The following is a 17,374-nucleotide window of genomic DNA, read 5'->3' as shown; positions in this document are numbered from 1 at the left end:
TAAGATATATTGAATACTTACTATGTACCAGACTCTGTTTTTTTTTAAATGTTACTGCTGTCACTGTACGTTTTTCTTTTTTTAATAAATTTATTTATTTATTTATTTTTGGCTGTGTTGGATCTTCATTGCCGCACGTGGGCTTTCTGTAGTTGCGTGGAGCCGGGGCTACTCTTAGTTGCAGTGCATGGGTTTCTTATTGTGGTGGCTTCTCTTGTTGTGGAGCATGGGCTCTAGGGTGCACGGGCTTCAGTTGTTGCAGCGCACGGGCTCAGTGGTTGTGGCTTGCAGGCTCTAGAGCACAGGCTCAGTAGTTATGGCACACGGGCTTAGTTGCTCCGCGGCATGTGGGATCTTCCCAGGGCAGGGCTCAAACCCATGTCTCCTGCACTGGCAGGCAGATTCTTAACCACTGTGCCACCAGGGAAGCCCCCAGACTCCATTTTAATTGCTTTTACATATTGAATCATCATAATAAATCTATGAGGGAGATACTATTAACATTCCAGTTATATGGATGAGAAAAAAGAAAGGATGTATTTTGGTTCTCCTTTTTAACCTGCCTCTTAATAATTTGAAATCACTTTAGACGATCTAGACACTAGCTTGCTGCTAAAGAGAACAGAAAAATAAGTCTGTTCTTTCACATCAAGACTCTAGGAACGGGCTCAATAACAAAAGGTCCCCACCATATTTCATCAGGAAAAATGGCTCAAGATCATCTACCATGAAGCCCAAGTTATCAACTTTGACACAAAATGTAATTGACCAAATTCAACTACCCTACAGTCCAATTCATTTCATTACTTAGGGGCACAGTTTGCAACTAATTTATTCTTAAAATTTTAACATTCACTTATAATTTTACATTGCATCTATGTACCATTGGAAATTTTTCTCTGGATGTAAAGAGAAATTGGTAACTATTACTTAAGATTTTTCATTATTCCCATGCTTCCCAGAGTGGAATTTTCAAGCCTTGATTGTTATTTGTTCAGGTGTTGGAACTGACTTAAAACAGTTTTCTATGGAAAATCCTGGCCCTGCCCACAGGCATGGCCTCGGGTCATGCTGTAGGAGTGGGGATGACTCCCTTGGCCAAGTCCTGGGTCGACTTCTAAGTTTTTATAGAAAAACATCAATCCTACCTTCAATTTGGGTGATTTTTAAATATGTGGACGTGGCCTTAATCTGCAATATACAATAATTGCTCGCCAGGCCCTTGCCAAAGAATGTACCTTTGAACTGTTGGCTGCCTAGTTTTCATCAAAATCATGCATGCCAGAAATAACTGTTCCTACAGGAAGGGAGCCGGATAATTGGAGAGCAGAGATTTTAGCCCCAGAGAATCGCTCCTACTGAACTGTGCTGTCATTAGGCCTCCAAAATGCACTAAGAATCCCAGAAATCAGGTTACCACTGTGTTTGTTATAAGGATGCGATTGAAGACCCTAAGTAGCCCAGTTTACCCTTTATGAGGACTCAGGACCTGACAGCAAGGAAGAAGCATGTCTGCGGCAACAACCCGCTTTTCTCTTACAAGCACTGAGAGTCTCGTAACTTCTTTATTCGGCTGCAGAAAGATGAGAGCTTTCTCATCTTTCCAAGGCCCAGCTGTATTTATTTCATAAGATATGTGCTAAGTCTCTCTGTGGTCTCATCTAGTTCTTCTTCAATTACCTTGACCTAGATTTCTTTTAAATTCTATTCATAAGAAATGCTTATCTTATTTTCATCATCATTATTCTTTTAAGCCACAACACATTCTTTTGGGAAGACAGTTGAGGTGTTTTAATATGTTTATGTGTACATATAAATGAATATATTCACAAATTGATTGGCATGAGATAAATTTGAGTGTTTATTTACATTAATTTTATCATTCTGTCATTAACTGGCCAACACCTTTTTTTTTGGCCGCACCAAGCGGCTTTAGGGATCTTAGTTCCCCGACCAGGGATCGAACCCGGGCCCTTGGCAATGAAAGCGTGGAGTCCTAACCACTGGACCTTCAGGTCAACTCCTTGAGGGCAGAGGGCCAGACTCCCTCTTTGCCAGAATATCTCCAGCACCAGCTTGGAGGCCACCTCCCTCCTTCATCTGTTCATCACATAAAGTAGCTGACCTGTGTTTAGGGGCCTTTTTGTTTGAAAAATAGGCAGCTTAGAATGCCAGCTTGTAAGATGCATGGGAATAAGAACCTCACTTGGGGCCATAAATGCACGTGCTACTACAGAGGGCAGGTTGGCCTGCTCTCAGTGAACTGCTATTTTTCTCACCCTTTTTTTACACGAGTACATAGGAATGAATTCAGTAAAGCTGTGATAAAGCGAGAGAGAGGCATGGACATATATACACTACCAAACGTAAGGTAGATAGCTAGTGGGAAGTAGCCGCATAGCACAGGGAGATCAGCTCGGTGCTTTGTGACCGCCTGGAGGGGGGGGATAGGGAGGGAGATGCAAGAGGGAAGAGATATGGGAACATATGTATATGTATAACTGATTTACTTTCTTATAAAGCAGAAACTAACACACCATTGTAAAGCAATTATACTCCAATAAAGAGGCAAAAAAAAAAAAAAATATATATATATATATGCACCTCCTACAGCACCGGAAAGGGCTCTGAGTGAGGTGAGTGAGAACATATCCCCCTCCCCCATATAATCCTCAAGAAAATCTCTGTTGTAGCCTGGGGAGGGGAGTTATAAACACATCTTTTTAATTGTGGCAAAATAGACATATAAAATTTACCATTTTAACCGTTTTTACGTGTATAGTTCAGTGGCATTAAGTACATTCACATTGTGTGCGACCATCACCACCATCCTTTCACAGAACTCTTTTCATCTGAAAATCTGTCCCCATTAAACAATAATTCCCCATTCTCCCAGCCCACAGCTCCTGGTAAGCACCAATACTTTCTGTCTCTATAAATCTGACTCTTCTAAGTAACTCACATTAGTAGACTCATACAGGACTTGTTCTTTTGTGCCTGGCTTATTTCATTTAACATAATGTCTTCGAGGTTCATCCATGTTGCAGCATGTGTCAGAATTTTCTTCCTTTTTAAGCTGGAATAATATTCCATTGTACTGATATACCATTTTGTTTATCCATTCATCTGTCAACAGACACTTGGATTGTTTCCAACTTTTGGCTACTGTGAGTAATGCTGCTGTGAACACAGGTACACAAAATACCTGCTCAAGTCCCTGCTTTCAATTTTTTTGTTGGGTCATATGGTAACTCTATTTTCAATTTTTTGAGGAATCACCATACTGTTTTTCATTGCAGCTGTACCATTTTTGCATTCCCAAAAGCAGCGCACAAGAGTTCCAACCTCTCCACACCCTCACCAACACTTGTTATATTCTATTTTTTTGGTAACAGTCATCCTAATGGGCACGAAGTGGTATCTCATGATTTTGATTTGTATTTCCCTAATGCGTAACGATGTTGAGTACCTCATCATGGGCTCAGTGGCCATTTGCATGTCTTCTTTGGAGAAATGTCTATTCAAGTCCTTTGCCCATTTTTCAATCAGCTTGTTTGGTTTTTGTTGTTGAATTTTAGGAGTTTTCTATATGTTCTGGATATTAATCCCTTATCAGATAGATGATTTTCAAATATTTTCTCCCATTCTGTGAATTGCCATTTTACTCTGTTGACAGCGTGCTTTGATACACCGAAGTTTTTCATTTTGATGAAGTCCAATTTGCCTATTTTTTTCTTTTGTTGCACGTGTCTTGCTGTTACAGCCAATAAATCACTGCTAAGTCCAGTGTCATGAAGTTTTCCGCTTGGAGCCCAGATTTAATAAGTCATTTTATAAGGGTTATGGAAAACATCTTTAGATGGGGCAGGAACATAACTAAAATGCAGAGGAGGGGGTTATTATTTTGCCACTGCGCCCACATCTTAAGTAATCCTTGCAATCGGACTCTGATCACCTCTGATGAGAAAACCATGTGAAAGAGAACTGCCTCTAACCACAGTGACAGGGAACCTCAGGGGAAGGGTCTCCATTCTACTGATAGATCAACATTTACGTCCTTTTCCCATGGATCCAAGATCCCTTACGTGATACTGGAGCCAAACCAAGCGGGAGGGAGCCCACAGGCTCCAGTTCGCTTAACTGAGTAATTTCACTCCACGCGAGTCTGATTATCCATGTGTTTCCTCACCGACACCCCCAGCCAATCTCTATTCCATTGTGTTGAGTGAAGACAGAAACCCTGACAAGCAGTTAGGGAAGGCTCAAGATCAAAGTGCTGGGTAGGAAACCAAGGCCAGTCCTGTCGAGATGCCTCAGTTGAGATTTGCAGAGTCTTCCAACTGCTGACCCTAAGCAAGAAAAGAGCATGGTTTGAGCACCCAGATCACCAGCACTGGGATGGCTTCTCCCTGAAGCTCTCGAGTGTGAGAATCTGCACATCTGTTCTAAACACTCACCAGCACAGGCTTTGGGGCAATCCCGTCCAGCCGAGAAGGGCTGCGGCAGGGAAATTATAATAAGAGTAATAACGACTGGTTGACGTTGTCCTGTCCCTCCAAAGACTGACATTCATGCCATCAGCCCTCATCACTGTGACCTTATTCAGGGCAGGAACGCTGGCGAAGCAGAGCTAAATTAGCCCCTGTAGAAGGGAGGACAGCCACACGGCTCCTCTCCCCTCCTCCCAGCTCCATCCCGATGGGCTCATCTCCTTTGCTTGTTGTGATTTAGGGAGGAAAGAGGGTAAGCGTTGCAGATGAACCACTATCGTCGGACAGGCTTGAGTTTGCATCTCCACTTTAACATTTACTAGTTGGTGACCTTGGTCAAATAATTTGCATCTCAGTTTCCTCAACTGTAAATGGGAGTAATTAAGTCCAACTTCATATGTCATGAGGGTTGACAATAGGAAGTGCCCGGCACACATATATAACACTGACTGTTCACGATGCCTGTTCCCATGGTGAGTTGTGTGTCTCCCACGGATTCCCCTGGAAGTTCTTCAAGGTCAGGAAGCAGGTCTTCTTCCTCATTAAGCCCCCAGAAGTAGATTCCCCAATAAATATTTGCTGAATGGAGAGCCACAAGAATAATCTCCTTCCCTTAATTCTATCATTCGGTTGTGAGTTCCAGGTAGAAAAATCAATAAAGAACTGTCCCCACCTCGCCTTTGAAGAGTTACATCAGCTTACTCTCAGGAGTTGCACATCAGAAGGATAACTTCAAAGTCCTGTCAGATGAAGGAGGCCTTTATGGAGCAGAGCAACTTCCTCAGTGTTTTGCATAACAACACACCCACGCATTTTAACTGAGCACGTTTCCCCCAGGTCCTCGTGGATTCATGAGACTGCCAGCCTGGCACCAGCATGTTGACACAGGTTTTCCATCTAACACAAGCTGTACAAGTGCCTCATGTTTCATCCACTCTGTAAATTTTTAAGCAACTATGTAAAAACAAAAAACTCAGAGAACAAAGAACAGATGCTGGGTTGAGTTATTTCACTAAAAAAAAAACAGTAATAAGTGTCTCTTTTCTGTCCTCCTCCCACTCTAACTGGATATATTTGGTCTGGGGTTGTTTCCCTTTGCTCAGAGTTTGAATTGCAACAGCTTTGTTCTGCCAATGAGAGAAGTCTGTGCTCTAGGCCAGGGGCACTCCAATGCAGTCCCTCCAAAAGATAAGGATCTCGCACAGAATATAAGTCAGTGCACTGCTTCCTTCCTCAAAAAGTCCTGCTATGAAAAAAAAAATGTCAGCTCAAACTCATCAGCGTGTTTAGTGCCAAGCGTGATGTTCATTCTGGCACAATCTCCTTACAGACAGGTAACAAAGAGCTCACAGGCTATCACCTTCTGTGGACCACGCTCTGAGAAGCATTGCTCCAGGTTACAGAAATCTCCATCTGCCTGAGACGTACTAGATTAACATTTACAATGGACTTTTGAGGGTTTTTTGGCCACCTAGCCTCCTTATCCCTTCCTTGGTAAAGCACTCCAATATAAAGCATCTGCCTCACCCTTTCTCAGTCTGTGGGTCCAGCTGGGGATCCTGTACGACCAGGGCTGGCCAAACAGTGCTCTGAGTCTCTCCAGTCACAGTGAATGGTTCAGAAAAGTCATGATCCAGGACTGGTCAATCAACGTAAATCCATCCAGCTTTTAGACCTGGGATGGGCAGTGGTCCTGACTGATGCAATCAGACTGAATTGTGAGACTCATGCAGAAGCTACAAGGAAGACAGTCTTTCCATTAGACTTAAAATTGTGAGGATGTCAGCCTGAAGTCAACAACACCCATGAGGCGAGAGCCTGGCTGTGAAATGAAGCAAAGACAGAGAGCAGAACTGAAAGAGAGACAGAAGCTGGATTCTGAGTAGGTCATTGGAACCTCTGGGTCAAGCCATGCCTGAAGCAGTTTCTACACTATGACTTTTCATTAATGTGAACCAGGAAATTTCCCTTTACTTAGACCAGTTGGTGAGCTTTCTAACACTTGCAACCAAGAGTCTCAAGCTTATGCATGTCTACTGTACCCTGGGCTCATTCTAAAATCCATATACCTTGATCCTGAAGAGACAAATCTGAAAAGGCAAAAGGTGGGGAGTCAGAAGAGCTGCCATTACCTGGGACTAGAGACAGCTTACCGAGACTTCCCACACCTACGTGTTTTCCTCTGCCAGGTTATTAACATCTGCCTCACATACCAGGTGACTGTGAGACTCACATGAAAAGATACAAAGGAAATCACTACAGAGAACACATGAGAAAGCACTATACAGGGCCTCCCTGGTGGCGCAGTGGTTGAGAGTCAGCCTGCCGATGCAGGGGACACGGGTTCGAGCCCCGGTCCGGGAAGATCCCACATGCCGCGGAGCGGCTGGGCCTGTGAGCCATGGCCGCTGAGCCTGCGCATCCGGAGCCTGTGCTCCGCAATGGGAGAGGCCCACGTACCGCAAAAAACAAACAAAAAAAAGCACTATACAAACAAAAAATTATTAGCACAACACCCTAGTTATTCAAACTTCAAAACTCTGGCATCCATAACTATCCAGAGCCTACAAAAAATTTCAAAAACGTTTGTACAACGAAAGATTGTTTTTTGTTTTTTTTGTTTTCCAGTCAAACCCTATACTATGCTATAGAAGAGGAAGCTCCCCCTGCAGGCCAGAGGCCGTAAAGAGAGGCCATGGACTTGGAGGAGCCTGACAGCATCAAGAGCGGCAGCTGAGAGCCAGCCTGGCCCCCTGTTCTGGGCTCAGCACCAACGTGCTCTGTGTCTCACTTCTTAGGTCACCCAGGCTATTTTCTCCCCCATCGCACACATCATCCCATCTACTCAAGCTTATGAATCATGAAAGGAAAATGATGATTTAATTTAGAAATTATCGATTTAATTTAGAAATTATCACAGTTCTCAGCCACTACTTTGCAGCTTTGGAGTTGTCCTAACAATACTATTATTATCCAGAGAGGCAGATTTTGTTTTTACTGCTTTCATATCTGAGGCCTAAGGGGCCAACATAACAACAAACTTTACATTAAAAGACTGAATTGTTTGAAAATTTCTCATGTTTTCAAACATTAGGATACAATCATTTTCTGATAGATTAAAAACAGCAATTAGAGTATAAAACCATTCCTGAAGACCTAAATAGACGTTTCTCCAAAAAAGACATACAGATGGCCAACAAACTCATGAAAAGATGCCCAACATCACTAATCATTACATAAATGCAAATCAAAACCACAATGAGGGATCACCTCACCTCAGTCAGAATGGCCATCGTCAAAAATCTACAAACAATAAATGCTGGGGAGGGTGTGGAGAAAAGGGAACCCTCTTGCACTATTGGTGGGAATGTAAATTGATACAGCCACTATGGAGAACAGTATGGAGGTTCCTTAAAAAACTAAAAATAGAACTACCATCTGACCCAGCAATCCCACTACTGGGTATATACCCTGAGAAAACCATAATTCAAAAAGATACATGCACCCCAATGTTCATTGCAGCACTATTTACAATAGCCAGGACATGGAAGCAACCTAAAGTTCCATCGACAGATGAATGGATAAAGAAGATGTGGTACATGTATACAATGGAATATTACTCAGCCATAAAAAGGAACGAAATTGGGTCATTTGCAGAGACGTGGCTGGACCTAGAGTCTGTCATACAGAGTGAAGTAAATCAGAAAGAGAAAAACAAATATCGTGTATTAACGCATATGTGTGGAATCTAGAAAAATGGTACAGATGAACCTATCTGCAGGGCAGGAATAGAGATGCAGACGTAGAGAATGGACATGTGGACTCGGTGGGGGAGGGGGAAGTGGGATGAATAGGGAGATTGGGATTGACATATAAACACTACCATGTGTAAAATAGATAGCCAGTGGGAATCTGCTGTATAGCACAGGGAGCTCAGTTTGGTGCTCTGTGGTGACCTAGGTGGGTGGGATGGGGGGTGGGGTGGGAAGGAGGTCTAAGAGGGAGGGGATATATGTATACATATAGCTGATTCACTTCGTTGTACAGCAGAAAGTAATACAACATTGTAAAGCAACTATACCCCAATTAAAAAAACAAAACAAAACCTTAACTATATGAAAACAAAAAGTTCCTAAGTTTTAAGCCATGTTCTGAGACTCTGATCGTTGTACAGCAGAAAGTAATACAACATTGTAAAGCAACTATACCCCAATTAAAAAAAACAAAACCTTAACTATATGAAAACAAAAAGTTCCTGAGTTTTAAGCCATGTTCTGAGACTCTGGTCAATGCTGATATTTATGGATTCTCCTTTGGTGGCAAAATAACTAAATTTTTGGAGTTCCATATCATATATAACACAGCTGGAAGAAATCTGTTCCTCACAGTACCCTCCTTTGAGGAGCTCAGTCCTGGGGTCTGGGTGGGAGGACAGAATGAACACTTGTTTCACTAGTGTCCCTGTATACTGGGCATCAATTCCGTACCAAGCATGCGAACCCACGACTAAGCCCAGCCCGCCCAGGCCGTGTTATTGATGGGCAGGGTCATGGTCCCCGGAAGCAAGGAGCAGACTGAGCCCACCCTCCTTGCTCCCAAGGACGGGGTGTATCCACGCAGAGCAGGCTCCACAAATATCACTACTCCGGCTTCCTACGTCTCCATCTGCAGCTCTCCATCTTGTAAAACAAGTCAATCCTTCCCTGTTATCTGGTTATCTTCCATTCAGGGAGTGGGACCACTCCACGTTGGCCTCAGCCCCAAGACTTGTTCTTCAATCTAGCTGCACCATCATTAAAGCTGTTGCTTTGCCCCCTATTGATCCAAGGCGCAACAAGTTAAAGGCAAAGGGGAAGAAGGGAAAGGGACTGTCCCCCCCAAAACCTCTAACACTTACCAGTCTGGACAGTGCTCTGGAACCAGCATAGATGATACCCACAAACAGCACTGAAGCAGGAAGCCATGTCAAAACATCAGATCTGTAAAAGGGAAAGAGGCCATAGATTTCTGTCACTTTATGTCCAAAAGACCTCGCTGGAAGGTATGACGCTCCCATACACCAAATACAGCACTCATGGTTGTCTAAACATCCCCAGGTGACTTGTGAAGCATGATTTGCTGTGTATCATTGAGAGGGATGGAAGCTGACCAAGCCATCCTGACTACAGTCCATCACTCAGCCAATGATGTGGCGTTACTGATCCCACAATCGGGCACAGACGAGCTGGAGATGGAAAAGGTTTCCTGAAGGTTGGGAGAAAGAACAGGTCTGATTTTTTTAAAAAGAAGCAGTGAATGTTATTCTTTGGAATTTAAGTAGCCGGAGGCTTTGAACACATGCCAAATTATTTAAAAAAATTTTTAAAGGCAATTTACCTAGGCAAGGTACCAAACAGCTCCAGGGAACCACAACAAAAGGAACCACAGTGTGAAAGGATGGAATTGAAAAGAGTGCCTGAACTTGAGCTGGGTGGCCAATTGCTGAGCCTCAACCGTTTACCTGGGATGCCAGTTCAGGGAATCTCCAAGGACTTCTCAAGGGCACATTTCTTTGATTCCCTTGTGGCCACACCAAGAACTGCTTTTCCTTTTTCTTTTTCTTTTTTCTTTTTTTTGGCCACACTGCATGGCTTGCAGGATCTTAGTTCCCTGACCAGGGACCAAACTCGGGCCCCTGGCAGTGAAAGCATGGAGTCCTAACCACTGGACAGCCAGTCCCAAGAACTGCTTTTTCAACACAGTTTAGAATCTTGCTCTCCTCAGAATACCTTTCCTGTAGTTTCAGTTCTACACTGAAAACCTGGGGGAAGAAACTTCATTTTCTTTTTTGCGCAAATCAGAAAAACAGCTACTGTGCAGTTTCCTTGTTGACAGCAGATGAACTGGACCGGTAGTGTTAACTCAGATTTAAGAAATTATCTGAATCTTGGTTTGAGTGAACTTGTGATCTGCATGCAATATTAACTAGATTGGATAGCTTTTATATTTTCATACGTACACATAGGCTCTCCCCACCCTCATCAACATCCATTAGTTATTGAACTTTGTGAACTGGCATTGAAACATTACAACGTTTTGTTGCACCAATTTTATAAACTTTTACAGTGCAATACATGTTATTTTTCAGAGACAAACCAAAGTTTAATTTCTCAAGGTTCATGCTGTTTGTTTTAGCAGCATTTGATGGTGGATCTTTTATACACATTTGTAATAGATGAAAAATAAACCAGATTGCAAATGCTTTTTCTTTCTTTTTTAAAGCAAACCATGTACCAAGTTTTTTGGTCCAAATTGTGTAGGATAAGTTAAATTGCATTCTAATAACCAATATGAGTGTATTTCTGTAAGTATAGTTATGTTGAAATCAAGTTTTAAAAAGCAAAATCCCAGTCTTTCCATAGAGTACACATCACTGAGGGTGCAATTTGCTTCCCCCATCAGTTACAAATGCATTCGGTTCACTAATTCAAGTTTCCAGAGTTATTCTAAAATAAATATAAATTAGTGAAGACATTCCAGCAGGATACAACATAATAATCCCAAGTAACTCAATGAACTGCTCTCCTGGGATGGAGCCTGTTCAAGAAGTGTTCTTTGGTAATTTTATTAACATGGGCAGGCACTCTATCATCAGACCTGCTTTTGTACAACTTCCCAGGGAACAGGGCATGAAAACGTTTCTAGTCTCAGATAAGGCCTTCGAACCCTACTTCCTGTATATAGTCATTCAGCCAAACTCACAGCAACTTGCAAGGTGCTCACAGCGCCAGAGTTAACATTAACAGCAGCATCAGGGACTTCCCTGGTGGCACAGTGGTTAAGAATCCACCTGCCAATGCAGGGGACACGAGTTCAAGCCCTGGTCCGGGAAGATCCCACATGTCACAGAGCAACTAAACCCGTGCACCACAACTACTGAGCCTGCGCGCTAGAGCCCACGAGCCACAACTACTGAAGCCCACGTGCCACAACTACTGAAGCCCGCACACCTAGAGCCGGTGCTCCACAACAAGAGAAGCCACCACAATGAGAAGCCCACGCATCACAACGAGAAGCCCTCGCACCACAACGAAGAGTAGCCCCCGCTCTCCGCAACTAGAGAAAACCCACTTGCAGCAACAAAGACCCAAAGCAGTCAAAAATAAATAAATTTAAAAAACAAACAAACCACACAAAAAAAACAGCAGCATCACCAATGACATTTTTTGAGCCCTTGCTGCAAACCAGGCACTGTGCTAAATGTTTTCTACACTGTAATCTTTTTAAAATCTGTGGGAGTTCCCCAGTTGCCTAGTGGTTAGGATTCCAGGCTTTCACTGCTGTGGCCTGGGTTCAATCCCTGGTGGGGGAACTGAGATCCTGCAAGCTGTGCAGCGTGGCCAAAAAATATTTATCTAAAAATAGATAAATAAAAAATAATAATAAAATCTGCACAACAATCTCACAAGGAAAGTATCATTATTATCATTATTACCCCCACTGTGCAGATGAGGAAACCGAGGCACAAAGAGTTTAAGTACTTTGTCTATGGTCAGAAAAGCTGGTAATGGCAAAGCCACAATTTGAATTCAGGCCTGTCTGACTTAAAACCTTGCTTTTAACCGCCTCTCATACTTTACCCTCAAGGATCTCATAATAATCTAATGTGAGACAATGATATATAAATAAATAAGTTGCAAACACAACATGATTTTGCCCTGGTAGCAGCTCAAGCAGCTAGTTATCTGAGAAATATTCTGCTATTACTAGTCCTGCTGCCATCACAGACATCTGTACTTCCAACCAAAAGGTGAACAAAGAATGGAAATGCCAGCCTCCATCCTAAAGGGGCCAAGCTAATACCAACCAATTGCTACTCTTCTAGGAAAAGGCTTTCCCATTAGACATTAAGGGCCAAGTCCCATGACATGCTGTGCCCTAGAAGGAAGCCCAGAGCATGTACTGTAGGGAGCATGATGACGAAGGAAGGAAGGCGTGTGCCGGGCAGGGGTGGGGAAATAGCGGCTGGCCCAGCTGCGGCAAGCCCGACTTCAGAATGGAAGGCCAGTGAAGCCCCAGACACGCGTGCCCCACCCACTCCTAAACAAAGAAAACTCCCGCCTACTCTCATACATACTTCAGGAGACGTCAGGGTATCTGGACGTGAGGGAAATAAAACAGCGCTAGGGAACCTCTTGTATTTTAACCCCTCCGCCCTAAAATACAAAGAAATAACTTCAAAACAAAAGTTTAGGCAAAATTAGAAGATATGTATAAATATAAATTTTCTGGGGAAAAATTTCTGAAAAGGAGTTGGGACCTTTGAAAACTTAAGATGTACCGCAAAGTTTTGTAACATAAAAAATGCGGGAAAAATTTCCTAATTGTAACAAATTCTTTACAGCCAAAGACTTTTTATCCCAGTGAAACCATTTTGGACTTCTGAATTCCAGAGCTGTAAGATAGCAAACCTGTGTTATTTTAAGCCAAAAAAAAAAAAAAATTTCCATCTCTGTAAGTACTGTAAGTACAGAGCATAGCACAAGGTCTGACTAAATTTTCCTCTGTATCTTACTACTAGAGTAGAATTTTTCTCTCAATAAAGCATAAGTTTCTTTTTGTTGTTAAAATTAAAAAAAAAAAAAAAAAAAAAGGAAGAACTTCAACCAGAAAAAATATACACAGGCTGCTCCAGGAATTAGAATTTGGACCTCTGGCTTCCAGGGTTTCCACGACTGTAAGTGTGATCTTACAACATGGAGGGGTCAGACCTTTCAACACCTACCAGGGCAGATAAAATTCATGATGACTGAATTTTCCATACTCTTCCAGGCAGTGTGGAAACAAGGTGAGTACCAGCTACAAGGGCAGTGCTTCTTTGTGTTTTTGCCATCTCTTGAAGCATTTCTTTAAAATCCTTTCTTCAGAAAGAAAGGAAACTAACTTTTACATCCTAGGTAGGTCTGCTAAAACTGAGGATTCTTTCCTCAGGAGATATAGCAATAAGTGATGGAAACTGTACCTGGTTCTGGGCACTGGAGAGTATAATCTTATTCACATGGTTGCTCAAATCTTTGGAAATTATAATTAGCTCTCTTCACTCCCAAGGAATGTTCCAGCAGTTAGCTGAAAACTTTAACCAACAGCTCTAAGGGACGGACACACTTCACACATGTCCCTGGGCTGTGCCCTTTCTTCTAGGTCAGGGCATCTAGGGCTGGGATCATCTAGGGGTCATCTAGGTTATCTAGAGGTGGGAGTAGGAAGGATGCACAAGTATAGAGCAGGAGGCTCTGTGTAGTAGAAAGAATGTGCTCAGGCAAACCTTCCTATTTAGAAGATGTGTATCCAACTCTAAAGCTAGTTGATTTACATCCCAACTCTAAAGCTAGTTTGCAGTGAGAGCTCCGTTTTACATTTATAAAATGGCGATAATAATGCTCAGAAGGCTATTGAGACAATTAGCTAAAGGAATGAATACGCAGCACTTGAGGTAGCATGTGGCACATTGAAAACAACACTCAACAAATGTTCTCCTTCTGGCTTTTCCACACATAACTCCAAGTTCAGATGCCACTAGGAAAGACTGACAGATCCACCTAAGATGGCCAGAAGATGGCCAAAACACCATAAAGAAAGTGAAAAGATGATTAGCAAACCAGGAAAAACACTGGCAACATATAAAACAGGTTGGAGTTTAATATCCTTGATGTATAATGAGTGTTTACAAATCAATAAGAAAAAAACCAACTCCCCAAAAGAAAAACATTCAAAGGACAGAAATAGGTAATTTTCTCTCTCCTTTTCCTGTCTGTCTGTGTATGTGTACGTGTGCGTCTCTCTCTCATACACATACACACACACACAAGAAACACAAATGGCCAATAAACATGTGAAAAGTTATTCAACCGCCCTAATACTAAAAAGAACTTTAAAATAAAACAATGATATATCAAGTTTTGCCCAAGAAACTAGCCATTTTTAAAAGATGGTATCTTATACAGGGGGTCATAAAATTAATGCCTTCATATACTGCTGTGGGATATAAATTGGTATCTTTCGGAGGCTACATATGTACTACTTGACTATACTTTATTATTATTGTTGTTGAGGTATTTAAAGATATCTACAGTGATGTTTCCATTTACAAGTGGAACAAAACTGCTTTTGACCTCATTGTTGATCATCAAACATTCTTCAGCCTGGAGCCCTCCCCCTCCGGATACCTGCATGGTTCACTCCTTCACGTATTCAAATCTCTGCTCAAAAGTCATCTTGTTTTTTTTTTACATCTTTATTGGAGTATAATTGTTTTACAATGGTGTGTTAGTTTCTGCTTTATAACAAAGTGAATCCGTTATACATATACATTGGTTCCCATATCTCCTCCCTCTTGCGGCTCCCTCCCACCCTCCCTATCCCACCCCTCCAGGCGGTCACAAAGCACCAAGCTGATCTCCCTGTGCTATGCGGCTGCTTCCCATTAGCTATCTACGTTACGTTTGGTAGTGTATGTATCTCCATGCCTCTCTCTCGCTTTGTCACAGCTTCTTATCCATGAGTCCTTCTTATCCACCCTATATAAAATAACAAACCCCCCCATCCACTGGCCCATACTCAGGCACACACACATACACATTATCCACTTACCCAGCTCTATTCTTCTCTACACCTATTATGTCGTCCACTTTCATTTTTAGTTGTTTCTTGTCTGTCTGCATCAATTAGAACGTAGCTCTATGAGGGCAAGGATTTTTGTCTGTTTTGTTCATTATGCACCCCTTACACCTAACACAATACCTGGCATGTACAGTAGGCACTCAAATACTTGCTGAATGAATCACCATGTATTATTTTTGTAACTTAAAAAAAAAAGTTTTCCCTTCTCTTGCTAGTTTGGTACAAAGCAGCAAGATACAACAGGAAACTGCAGTCATGACTCTAATTCACATTTCTTCCTCTGCTTTTCTCAAGTGCTTCAGAGACTTTGCCCTGAACAGAATTGCTGGCGCTTACAGCTACTCAGTTGTCAAAGGTAGGGATGCAAGCAAAAGGTTCCATATCCTGCCATCTGCCTGTTTGAAATGGCCCCAATGCGAGAATCCTAAGAATTTCAAATTCAATAAACATTTGTAACGATCATGTTGTAGCCTATAACTGTGACCAAAAAAACCCAACTGCATTAAAAAACAAACATGTTTTTCTTCAATAGATGTGAACTTAGAAACTTGAAATGGAGGCAGTTATTTTGTTTCCTATAATAATTTATCTCTTTTTCTTATTAAAAAGTGGTACCTTCCATGTTAGAAAATTTTGAAAACACAGATTATCAAGAAAAACATTATAATTACAATCCTACTACCCAAAGATAACCACTGTTAATACCCTGTTATATCTCCTTCCAAACAGCATCCATATGCACGTATATGAACATTTCAACAAAAATGGGATCCAATTGCACAGGTTGTTTTATAACCTGTTTAACATCTTTCCATGTCAAAAAAGTCATCCCCAATTTATTAATACTTGAATACCAGGCTACTGCTGGACATTTAAGCTTATCCTAGGTTTTTACTATTCTAACACAGTAATGATTATCCTTGAATATATTCTCTGCTCATATTTATGATGTTTTCACAATATTCAGAACACATTTCCTGAAGTGGAATTGCTGTTCAAAGATACACACGTTAAAGTTTGTAACTGGTTACAAAATTGCCTTCCAGAGACATTATACTGACTCATTCTCTGCTATGATCTGCATGTTTATGTACTCCCAAGATTCATATGTTGAAACCCTAACCCCTAGTATGACGTTATTTGGAGGTGGGGCCCTTGGGAGGTAATCAGGTCATGAGGATGGAGCCCTCATGATGGGATTAGTGCCCTAGTAAGAAGAGACACAAGAGAGCATGCCTCCTTTCTCCATCTCTCTCTCTCTCTCTCTCTCCCCCTCTCTCTCTCCCACACACACACACTACCACCATGTAAAGATACAGGAACAAAGCAGACATCTGTAAACCCACAAGAAACCCTCAACAGAAACCAACCACACTGGCACCCTGATCTTGGACTTCCCAGCCTCCAGAACAGTGAGAAATAAATGTCTGCTGTTTAAGCTACCCAGTCCGTGGTCTTTTGTAACAGCAGCCTTAGCTGACTGAGACGCTCTTTGGCAGCTCTAACACTGCATGATTCTGAGACACCCAACAGCCTGCGCATTAGAAACAAATGAGGCACATCTATTAAGGCACCTCCTCTCCACCTTTAATTCATAAGGTGGCACCATCTGGGCCTTCTGTGCTGGTTTATTCTTACATTGTTCTACGTGCCATCAAAGGAGGCAAGATGGGATTAAATCCTGAGGAGGTCCTGACAGAATCTCGAGTCTCTGTGGTGTGAGGGCTGAGCCAGGGTGTGTGTGTGTGTGTGGGTGTGTAGGAGGGATCTCAGAGGAACTCCTTGGGGGAAAGACTGCAGGCCGTACTCTATTGAAGGACTATTTGCTACAGGGTCTGCTTTGAAAATAGTGGTGATACGCAATTTTTCCTCCGTGAATTATAAGCACAAATGCATCTTGTTTGCATCGTGTACTTTTTCTTTTCTGCTTGTGCACGCTCTACTGTCCCTAAGAACCCTGATGAGTAAAGCATTTTACAAGAAGCTAACAATAGTCTGTTGGCATGAATCATAAAACTGTTGTTATTGAGATGAAGGCTAATTAAATTAAATCATTTGTTTTTCAAATAGAGCATGCATTATTGAGGGAACATCTGCTCCCTGAAAACACTTAGTTTATCTGTTCATAGGAGCCTGGAGGGATCCTTGAGCTGAATTCTTAAAAGTTCTCTGCATTCTACTGACACCTAGTGACCTCAAAGCAGTTTCCAAACATGAAAATAACA

General features: G+C 42.1%; 1 protein-coding gene across 6 annotated transcripts in view; it reads right to left on the bottom strand.

Annotated features, from left to right (window-relative positions):
- Nucleotides 1-17,374, bottom strand: part of SLC35D4 (solute carrier family 35 member D4) — a 107,887-nt gene that overhangs the window by 75,249 nt on the left and 15,264 nt on the right. For all 6 annotated transcript variants that reach the window (XR_003004928.1, XR_003004929.1, XM_024757929.1 and 3 more), the window contains exon 4: nt 9,388-9,469. Coding sequence is in view for 4 of the 6 variants with exons in the window: in XM_024757929.1 (XP_024613697.1) it covers nt 9,388-9,469 (82 nt within the window). In the remaining 2 variants the exon portion in view is untranslated. The remainder of the gene's footprint in view (nt 1-9,387; nt 9,470-17,374) is intronic.

Source organism: Neophocaena asiaeorientalis, unplaced genomic scaffold (genome assembly GCF_003031525.2).
Source record: "Neophocaena asiaeorientalis asiaeorientalis breed wild unplaced genomic scaffold, Neophocaena_asiaeorientalis_V1.1 scaffold142, whole genome shotgun sequence".
Taxonomy (NCBI): Eukaryota; Metazoa; Chordata; class Mammalia; order Artiodactyla; family Phocoenidae; genus Neophocaena; species Neophocaena asiaeorientalis.
Note: the sequence above shows the minus strand (reverse complement) of the source record. Positions and strands in the feature narration are given on the sequence as shown.